Source organism: Triticum dicoccoides, chromosome 3B (genome assembly GCF_002162155.2).
Source record: "Triticum dicoccoides isolate Atlit2015 ecotype Zavitan chromosome 3B, WEW_v2.0, whole genome shotgun sequence".
Lineage (NCBI taxonomy): Eukaryota > Viridiplantae > Streptophyta > Magnoliopsida > Poales > Poaceae > Triticum > Triticum dicoccoides.
In genome coordinates, this window is record NC_041385.1 from 560,605,697 (window position 1) to 560,616,937 (window position 11,241).

An 11,241-nucleotide genomic window follows, 5' to 3' on the forward strand; every position below is an offset into this window, starting at 1 on the left:
CGTTTTGGAGCTGTGGCGGCAATATGACGGGACTAGGAAGGAAGCTTTCTTGCGGCGTCGGCCTTTATTTTCAAGCATGTCAAAGATCCAGCCACTCTAGAAGCTTTGGCGATAAGAGAGGGCCTTGATCTTGCAGCATATTTACATATACCAAGGGTACATGCAGCTACAGATTGCAAGGGTGTGGCAAGTGAGATCGACAGGAGAAGTAGTGCGGTGTTTGGCGCAGTGATTAGGGAGATCGAGATGCAAGCTTCTTATTTTATTTCTTGTAACGTAGTTTATCAGTCTAGGAGCTCAAACTTTGATGCTCATAACTTAGCAAAGCATGCTTTAACTTTGAGTGTTGGCCGCCATGTCTGGTTAGTCCAGCGCGAAGGTATTCCTTTCGTCCTTGTAAATATTATGATGGCGTAATAAAGCTTTGTGAGGTTGCCTAAATTTTTTTCCTTTTAGATTGCTCAAAAAAGGTTGTACCTTTTTTAAGGAAAAAAGAAGAAGCAACCTATCATTTCTTGGAGCCACGCTCAACCGCTTAGAGCATCTCCAGCCGCGCCCCCAACAGGCCTCCCCAAGGCGTTTTTTTAGTGCCGGCGCCCGAAAATCGGCCCAGTCGTGCCCCCCAGGATCTCATTTCGCGCCGGTTTGAGCCAAAATAACAGCCGGCGAACCCGAGCCGAACCCAAGCGCCCGGGGGTCGTGTGGGCGCGCCAGCATAAGCGAAAAGGGGCATGTGACCGCTTTGTCGGTGAGAGGAGGCCCTCTTCCTGCCGTTTTCCCCCGCTTTCCCCCCTCGGCTTCCCTCCCATTCTCCATTCCTCCCGCCAATCGCCTCCTCCTTCCCTCCCAGCTGGCCGCCATGCCGCCGAAGAAGTACTCGGCCCCCCGCGCCGCGACGGCCGAAGAAACCGAGGCGGCTAGCGTGGGGATGATGAATCCACCCGGCGTCCACGGCCAGTACACATCCTGGAGCCAGCAAAGCATTGGGTCTCCGGCCGGCTTCTCATCGTCGCCACAACCTTGAGGCTGCACGCCGTCGCCGGGCTACGCCGATGGCGACGCGCACGGCGGGTTCAACCCCAACATCACATTCCCACATGGTCACCCGGCCCAGTGCACGCCCTCGCCCGCCTTCGCCGGCGTGCAGTACCCTCCGTACACCTACTCGCCAACGGCCCACGCAACCTCCCACATGCCACCTCTCTGTCGTGGCGCGCTGCTCTTCTCACAAGTCTCCTCGTCGCATCTCGACGACACCGATGTGACGGAGGCCAACATGGATGACATCATCACGACCGGCTCGGCCGCCGCCGCCGCCTCCCCCGGGTTCACTGCCCAAGACGACACAATGGGCCTCAACGGTGACATGGAAGGCGAGCTCGACTACGGCGAGGAGGAGCCAGAGGACATCGAGCAGCTCAAGGCGTGGTACCTGGTGGAGCGCGGCCTCATCCTGAACCAGATGTCGTGACGGCGCCGCCAACTCCCACGCCGCCACCAAGCCCGAGCGATGAGGCCTCCACGACGCCCAACAGCACAGAAAGCCGCGCCGATGCCGCCTCCTCCTACGCCGGAGGCCGACACTGCTGTTTGATGCATTGCCTACGCATCCTTTCTTTTTGTACGCCGAGCTTTTCATTTGATCGCCGAACTATGGCAAGGTGATCGCCGAACTGTGGCGCTGATCGCCGGACTTGTGGCGTTTTTTGGGAGCGGGAATGGACCAAGTTTGAATTTGCGACGCCTTGGGGGCGGCATCTGGGGGCGTGGCTGAGACATAGATCGCCCTCAGGGCCTAAAAATCACCGGATGAGCGCCCGATAGAGCGCTGGCCTATGCGCTGGGGGCCGAACGAGTGGAGATGCTCTTACTATGATGAACAAGACCATATTTTCCCCTGGTTTGCCATCCAGAACCTAATTTGGACCGTGGATCACCTTGAAAGGAGAGTTTAGGATAATTGTGAGCTTTGTCCTCTTTGTAAAAGAGCAAATGGGACGGACGCATATCTCTGTTGATTGTCGACTCATGTTGAGAGCGTAGACAATAATCAAGGATTGGCTCGGGTTAGACATGTTAGACTTGTCACTATGGCCCATGAAAGAGGCATTAGATCTTGGTGGACTTGCATGTCGCCCCAGTGTTACAAATCAAAAAAGGCAACGAACCATGCTTGTAGACTCTATGGAACGAAAGAAATACCTCTGTCATTCGAAAGAAATCTATGTCGCCTCATGTTATATCCCACAACTCATCAAGGAGGAGGCCAAAATTTGGGTCACTGTAAGGTCGCCTCATGTTATTGCTCTGTCACCTCTCTTCTCAATTAATTAACTAAGCAAATCTTTTGGCTCTGTTTAAAAAAGGCTATCATTTCTGAGTTACAGAAAAAACCGCCGTCCGCCAGGGAAACCCTTACCTTTTTTTCTACTATGCTTCCTCAGTTCCCTCACCTCTAATGGTCTTTAGCATGGGAAGGTTAGAATCAGAGATCAAGTCTAGGGTATACCTTTTTATTTCTTTTCACGAGAATTTTTTTTCTCGAGAAAACAGCAGGAGCTCTGCCTTTGCATTAAGAAGAAGAGAATTGACCAATTTATAAGGAAAATTGGCCGAAAACCGATACATCGACACACACCAGCCCCGAGGCTACGTACCTAACGAGCCGACTCCCCTGTTGCCCAAACAACCAGAGTTGCCACTCCACCACACGACCCGGAGCCGCCACTCCGGCTTACAAACCACAAAAAAACTCACACACATCGGCCCCGAGGCCGCACTCCATACGAGTCGACGACTCTGCCGTCCACACGACCAGAACCGACACTCCACAGCACATGGGTGCTCTCCGGAGCCGCAACTCCGACTTCCCCGCCGGCCCCGAGGCTGCGCTCCACCTGAGCTGATGACGATGCCGCCCACGCGACCAGATCAAACACTCCACGACAATGCTCTTCGGAGCCGCCGCTCCGACTTCCTCACCGGCCCCGAGGCCGCGCACACGCCTGGCCGACGAAGAACCCACAAAGCCACCCGAGCCACCGCGAGTTGACGAGGACCAGACCTCCAAGGCGTCGCCCCCAAGAGGAAAGCGACAAGAATGCCGCCGACGCCCGTTCCGACCAAGGCCAAAACTTGGGTTTTCACCCGGAGAGCCCGAGACCGAGGCGACAATGGTGGTGAAGGGGCTCCACGACGACGCCTCCAAGGAGGGAACGACGTCCAAGGACGCCGTCGACACCGGCAACGACCGAGGTCGAGCTAGGCTTTCGCCCGGAGCTCACCAAAACCATCCTCACCGCAGCCTGCCCAGCAAACCGTCTCCGGGATCATGCCGACCGTCCTCGCCCAGCCACATGACCGAGCAGACAAGGCAGCACGTCGCCGCCAACCACCACCGGCTGCAGAAACCACTACAGCCCACCTTCCTCCGCAACGGCGCCATCGAGACCGCGGCCGCCCAGCACGCAGGGCAGCACCACCGCTGCCCTGACCCCACGCACCTCCCCGCCACCCCGGTGGACCGGAGCAGGCGCGCCTCTGCCGGACCGCCGCCACAGGCCGACGGCCCGCCTCACCACCAGATCCGGGCGCAAGGGCCCCGAATCCACCGCCTCGCAGGCTGCCGCCGGACAACCTCCGTGAGGGAGGTGCACGACGACACCACCACGTCCTGGGGCCGCCGCCCCAGCGCTCCATCGCCGGCGAGCAAGGCGCAGCCGCCGCAGGGAAGCCAGATCCGGGCGGATCCGTTCCCCAAAAGCGAGCAGCAGCCGGCGCCGCACGTCCGCCACCAGCGCAGGCCGGCAAAGCCGCTGCCCACCGGAGCCCCAGACGCGCCGCCAACCGCCGTCCTCCGCCCACCGCTGCGCCACCCGCCGCCCTCCGCCGCGCCGTCCAGAGATCCCCGCTCGTGAGGCGCCGCCCGTCGCGGAGAAAACTAGCCCCGCCGCCGCCTGCTCCACGCGAGCTTTGCCCCCGGGAGGCGCCGGCGACGGCGAGGGAGTGGATGGGGTGGGGCGGCCGGAGGCCTTGGCTGCTTGGTCGCCGCCCGTGTCGCCCCTGGGGAGGGAGCGACGCGAGGGCCAGGTCAGTAGTAAAAATGGGGCCGTTTTCACGAGAATTTTGTGTTTAAATGGAGACCCCTTTTTTAGTGGAGATCGTGCCACACATAACTATTTTAGAACCCAATCCATTTTCATGTGGTTGTCATGGCAGGCAACCCCATGGAACTTATGGTGGGTTTTCCGGCAGACCACTAGCTCCAAATTCAATGGATTGTTATCGCATGTTTCGTCCTATCTTAGTGGTAATGCAAGTATGTTTTGGTTAGGAGTTATTTTGTGCTTTTCATTTTCTGTCTCAATATTATGGTGACAAGCTTACCATGAAAGTAGTATATCCAAGTCCATAGCATGTTCAACGATATTATCACCTATTGGGATGGACATCTCACACAACCTTTTCTTAAACCTTCAAGATTAATATAGCTTATGTTTGGTCTCATGCGGACTCTAGGGAGCTTTTGGCTATTGGGTGCAACTGATGAGAAACAGTAGCACCGATAGGAGAGGGTAGTACGGGTAATCTACAACCAGTTTGGATGGTGATTCAATAACAGGAAATGTGTTTAGTCATCTTGGCCTATTTTTCACCGGTTGTGGCATTTTTTGATATTTCATTTTTGTTTTTGTTCTCCTTCTGCGAGCCTTTGCTGGACTTAAGACTTTGTTTTCGAACTATGCATCAATAAAATGGCTGCATCCATCACTCTGATGCAGAGGCCGGGGGCATGCCTCCTTTTCGAAAAACAAAATGTTTGGTCTCCCTTAGTTTCGCAAAAATCATGGTGAAATATTGAGATGTTGACTTTGAAGAACACTAATCTAATTCATAGTTTATGTTCGATCTTTAGTTCTTTGCCATCCATTTTTACTCCAATTTGTTCAGTTTGATGTCTATACTTTGTTTAGTTAATATATAATACTAGTTGCCAAAAGAAGAAGCAAACAAGCTAGCCGCACTTAGCATGCACATTAGGTGATATCATCTTTCTCTAGACTCTCTAGACAAACAACAATAGCTAAAGTTGATAAACTTTCTATGACTTGCAGCAATAGTTATTTCATCAACATATTATAATTTACGTAATAAAAAAATGCCTATGATTACCGTGTTGTACCGCATAAGCTAATGAGTATACAAGATTTGCCTCAACGAATCAACACAACGTCTTAACAAGATGGGAAGAGCAAGAGAGTAAATACTAAGGTCAAAATGTTTAACACCTCCGCTAGGATTGGGAGAGACCGTTTGTTTTCCTCACTCTTACTATTCTCTCCATTTTTATATACAAGGCCACAAATCATATTACAGATATCAAGATAAAATTTAATGCCTTGCTTCGTAAACTAGTTTTTTCTTTTCGTTTACTGAGATCATTAATACACTACATGCATGCAAGGAAAGGATAGAAAGCTGATTGAAGTATCATTTTGACCGCAGTACAAAGTTGAGTCATCTATTTTGAAACGGAGGGAGTAGTAAATATGTTGCTAGTTCGAGAAAATATCATCAACTTATTACTGTTGATGGCCTTGTATATATGCAAAGTGTATTTTTCATAGTGCCCTTGTATAACTAAATGGAGGGAGTATCTTGTTTATCATTTTTTAACTGAAATAATAGAATGCAAACAGCTTAGCTACTACAGTGGTGCCAAGAAACTGCACTGATTACAACTAAGGTTAAACAATCGGCAACTGCAACAATACGAGCTCAAAACTCAAATGGGTAAAAGTATGACTGAAGGAAGGGTACACAAACTGAGGAGAGTCATGAACCCGCCGGAGATCAATGGTTAGAAATCGCAAATGCTAATAGCTTTAACAGTTATTCCCTCCGTTCCATATTAGTTGTCGCTCAAACGGATGTATCTAGCACAGGGAGTAGAAGCGTTCAAATCAAATAATCTCATACTGGGGACCGCCATAGCCAGACAGAGCCGTGGCCTCAGCAGTTTCAGTCAAAAAGAATGAATTCACATCAATTTCAGAAACAGAGGAACTCATGCATATATGTGAGTTCGAAACAAAGTTCATTCTTGGTGCTTCATTAGGGGGGTGACTGGCCTACAAGCGAATTACAGCACCTAGGTATAGACACAATCCAGTTTGACCGTGACACAGAGTTTAAATTGCCCACATAGATCAGATCAAGCCGAATTGTTTAAACGACCAAGTCCCAGCACAGAAAAACATTAGGTCAGTCAACAGGCACGTTCTATGCTAGTCAGCTTCATTTCTTCCGGATGTCATACTCTCCGCTCCGCCACTGGAAGTAGTAACTGGTTTCTCGTTCAAAATGAGGCTGACATGTCTATCATCTTCTGAAACTGAAACACTGCAGGAGTTCACAGATCCCATATCCAATTGATGCTGCTGTCCAATTTCAGGTGCCTGAGAACAATAGGAAGATTCCTTATTGGCAGGAACTGAGTCAACTTCATCATTCCCAGCAGCTGAATTCTCATCAGGGCATTCTGTCTTTACAGTCTCCAGTCTTATGTCTGAAGAAGGCTCGTCAGGCCGACTATTTTCTCTGATTATGGTTGCTGGAGGAATCTCCACACAGATATCAAAGAGAGATGGAGCTTCTGATCGAGTAGTACTTGTTTCGTCAGCTTGACAATCCATGGAAGCGGACGGATCTAGGTTTCCTGTAACTGAGGATCTCTGATCTCCAGGGTCAGATAATGCTTCAGGATCGGCATTCAGTTCCACGTTGTCGTCGTCTTCATCCGAAGCACCATAAAGGCACTCGGTCGGTACAGTTTCCACATCTGCTTCCTGTGAAGATACATGAGGTTCAACTCCGCTAGTAGTCGCTACGAGAGTATCCCTTCTCACAACATTGAATAAAATACCATTCTCAATCTTTTCAGGCTGCAGCAAGTCACCTTCAGGGACCATGATACTTGTGGAAAGACCAAATGGAGACCTACGAACAGGAGTATCATGAGGATCGCAACCTGAATTGCCTGAGGTCCTACCAGGAGTAACAGGCCCTGGATGGTTATCAACTGGCTCTCTACCAATTGGGTGACCAGCAAATAAGTTACTATTCGGTGTCACAATATCACCTTCACTTCCCCTTGGTGAAATTGTTCTGAATTCTGTGTCAATCTCAAGGTTCTGAACAAAGCTGATGAATTTATTAGCTGAGGCTGTTCTCATGAGAGGGCCACCACTTCTCGTCCATGAGTTCAAGTCTATACTCTCAGATTCACTGTCACTGCTATCATGCATACTATGTTGGAGATGGTGATTTCTGTTAGATGGCCCAGCAATCCCTCCAACTGCTTGATGGCTCGTAACAGTGGGAGATGCGAGCATTTCCTCATCGAGAGAACCGGTTGAATTTTCTCTTGCTATGAGATTCCATGATGGAATCCTTCTAGATGGACAGAGTCTAATTGTAGCACCATATCCTTGTGAAGCGGCTGCTCTTTCTGCACTTCTCTTCAGCCTACGCATGTGGTTCAGGAGGGCAACACATTCATCTAATGCAAGCTCAATAGCGCAGTTTGCCCTGATGGCAGAGAGCTTTTCCCAAGTGCATCGCCTACCCTGACTTGCGGCTTTCTGAAGCTCAGAATACGAAGGATTCTGTATGATCTTCGAATACTGGTGATACAGAGAGAAAAAGAACATTAGTAAGACTACTGATTAATGTCGTGAAGATTTGACATGTACACGAAAGAATGGATTAAGAAACATTCAAAACCTGAGCAAGTGTGGCTGGCATAACAATTGTCACATCACCTTCCCAATGTTGAGCAAACAACTTAGCTATTCCTCCTAATGGAAATCCAAGTTCCAAAACTTGATTGAACCTATGCTTAACTTCCATCTCAGCAAGTTCAGCAAGCTACATACAAAAAAGATCAGAAGATCATATTAGACAATTGAAAAATTACTTTACCACGTTAATATTTTTTACTTCACCACATCATTCCAGGGGATACTTTGGTAAAATGGATTACTTGGCCATACAGTTCAGCTAATATTTAAGGTCAAATATGCCTTGGTGAGCATAGTGCTATGCTATGCGATGCTACTAAGCCATCAAATGACACACATTGCTGACAATGAAAAGTATTATCAGAAAGAAATGTAAGCAAAGGAAACATCCTTATGTTCGCATTAATGGGAAGCATGGTCACATCGAAATTGCTCTGAAATCCGACAGAGACTAAGCAAATAATAGAAATAAAGACTATGGAGAAAGCATTTCACGTACCTTTGCAGCAAAGCTGCCTCCGTAAGCCCTGATGATCTCCTTTAGTCTCAGTAATGGAGCAATGTGAGGATTTGCTTGGCTTACTATGAAGTGATTTACGTTGAATAATTCCTTCAATTGCTTCATGGGCAAATCACTTTCTAAGCTCCCATCTCTCCAGCGCCGTGTAGCCGCGTCAGCTCGTTCCTCCACACCCAACAAGAATGGAGCATGAAAAGGAACTGTTTCTCCGAATCTATCTTTGGCCATCAACTCCTGGGCCTCAAAAAGTCCAGGAAAAGCACAGGAAGCAGTTACTGCACTCCAGATGAGAACATGAGGTGATGTCAAATAGTTCAGGCATCGAGGCGGCTCATGTTTTCTTGGAGAACACACAGTAACAACGAGAACCCGACCAGTCATGTCATATGCCTCTTGAAATGTCAAATTGCTCGTAAGATTTCTCAACTGCGTCTGCAAGTGCCTAATGTCGTGAACCGCTCCATGCGTCAAAATTCTTTTAAATACAGGAAAGATTCCACCCATCTGGTCAAAGAATTTCAAGGAATGCCACTCCTCAAAAAAACTCTCCAGTTCTGGCCATGACCGTGTGGCTACAATAGCACACATTATTGCGCCAACGCTTGATCCTGAAATAATCCTAGGTAGAAGCTTATGCTCTACCAAGGTTTTCACAACACCCACATGAAAAGAGCCAAATGAAGCACCTCCACTTAGCAGTAAGGCCGATCTACCAAAGGCATGTCTTGTCTCATGCATAAATGCCAGTTTCTCTTCGAGGGGTAACTCTTCTGAATCAGAATTGCAAACCATTTTCAGTTGAGTAGATACCTCCTCAATGTACTCCTTGATGATTTTAGGCACCTAGTAGATCATTAACAATAAACATTTCAGGTGACACTCAAATGTATATACATATATTGACATATGTGAACGAATCGTCTGACAAACAAGCAGGCTTATTATTCATGATTAACATGTCAAATACGTGGACCAAGTTAAAGATTTACCCAACTGGATTTACTGACACTGCAAATTTCGAGTGCTTTGACCACGGGAAAGGGGAAACAATTCTACTACTCCGGCAACAAACAGTACTGTGATCAAAGCGAAAGGGATCAGGTGGCATCGAAAATTCTGGCCAGATGGGCAGCGCAGTACCTGCAGCCTCAACTTGTGGAGCTCGGGGTTGCACATGTTACCAAGGTTCCTGAGCAGGTCGGCGCGCATGCAGAAGACGATGTCCCTGAGCGAGCCTTCCTGGCGGCGGTGCCTGAGCTCGCGGAGCTTGTTGCGCACGAGCTCCTCGTCGTAGAGGTCAGCGTCGGTTGCGCGGCGCGGCGTCTCCCGCTCGAGCATCCGCGCGGCGTGCGCCCACTCCTCGTAGGTGAGCGCGGCGCGCATCATATTCCGCCAGAACTTGCGGCGGTAGGCGGACTGCACCCGCGCGCGCACCCCGGCGCGGCCCCCGCGGCCGCGCAGCAGGAGCGCGACGGCGCAGACGGCAAGCAGGATCCCCCGCGTGTTGTGGCGCGGGTGGAGCCAGGCCGCCGCCAGGGGCGCGGCGGCGCGCAGCGCGGCGGCGAGGCGGTGCCGCAGGCGCGCCAGCGAGCCGCAGAGGAGCACGCGCAGCGCGAGCGCGCGCCCCGCCGCCGTGGACGGGCCGATCGCGAACGCCCCCACGCGCGCCTCGTTGGTGATGACGTCCATGGGCCACGGGCGGGCGGACGGCGTGGCAGGAGGGAGAGGTCACTGGGTCACCGCCGCGGCCTTGGATCGGAGCAGGGCCGGGCCAAGCTAGGGGACGCGGAATAGAAGGCGTGCGGTGGGGCTTGGCTGCACGCACCTGCAGGCGCGGGCATGGCGCGCTGGGATCTGGGAATGGGCAGACGGAGGGGGTCAGAGGAAAGGAGGACGAGCCGAGCTGGGCTTCTTCTTCTCCGTGCCGTGCCGTGGATGGGACAAATGCGGCGTCCCGGTCAGTCGGGGAAGGAGATAAGGGGAAAGGGTACACGACGTACCAACCAAACTAACTGCGACAGAGGGAGGCCGCCATGTTTCGCGGTTATGTTTATCTCCCGCGCCGACGATGGCCGCGTCATTCAGCTTGACTCCTCGCCGTCGTGGATCGAGGATGGGGACAGGGGAGCGGGACCGCGTGACGTGCGCCGATCTGGATATGGTAGACGTGGCCACGTGGGGGGATGGAGACGGGCGGTGGCTCCCCTCGGTCGGTGTGCCGGTTTGGACTTTGGAGCAACGAGCGGCCGAGTTTGCTCGGTCGCGCCGCGCGCGCTCTCTCTATACGTTGGCCGGCCTCTCCACGTGGGGGTGTCGACCGTTTTCACCGTGGTTTGTGGCTTTGGGTCAACGTAGCTGCCATCTTCGTCTGACCGAAATAGGGCGCATTTTCGGAACTGCGAGGGTGACATTATGTCCTCGCATCGGAGCCGAGCAAACCTTGTGTGACGCCCCGTTTATAATCGTGCACTAACCATACACAAATCATGCACGATCATGAACGGTGACTTATGTCAATATCACAACACAACTCTACAACACAAAAAATTAGACATAAATCTTTGTATTACAAGCCCGGGTCACGAGGACCCAAAATTACATAAGTCATCAAAAAAATATTATCTTGGTACAGACATAGTTAGACAAGTTTTGCCTTAGGAAGGTTGGACAAAAAAACGACACTAGATCGAAAGGCAAGTTCTCCTACCTGGGACCTCTGGACTACTCCTGGTCATCGGTCTCCGATAGTACGCTCCGGCGGGGAAACCTACATCCGCGGTGCTACTAGCTGTTGTAGCAGCCGGGTCGAATGAAAAGAGTAGCAAAGCAACCACGAGTACTCATCCAAAATACTCGCAACATTTACGGTCTACACTAGATATGCGTCAGTATCAAAGGATTGGGATAGTATATGTGGAC

General features: G+C 51.0%; 1 protein-coding gene across 1 annotated transcript; it reads right to left on the minus strand.

The window, feature by feature from the left end:
* Window positions 1-6,032: 6,032 nt before the first annotated feature.
* Window positions 6,033-10,343, minus strand: LOC119277071 (triacylglycerol lipase SDP1-like). Its single transcript, XM_037558287.1, has 4 exons — window positions 9,463-10,343; window positions 8,302-9,165; window positions 7,786-7,929; window positions 6,033-7,685 (listed from the first exon to the last, which is right to left on the minus strand). The coding sequence occupies exons 1-4, from the start codon at window positions 10,009-10,011 to the stop codon at window positions 6,288-6,290; spliced, it is 2,955 nt and encodes a 984-aa protein (XP_037414184.1). The 5' UTR covers window positions 10,012-10,343; the 3' UTR covers window positions 6,033-6,287.
* Window positions 10,344-11,241: the final 898 nt, after the last annotated feature.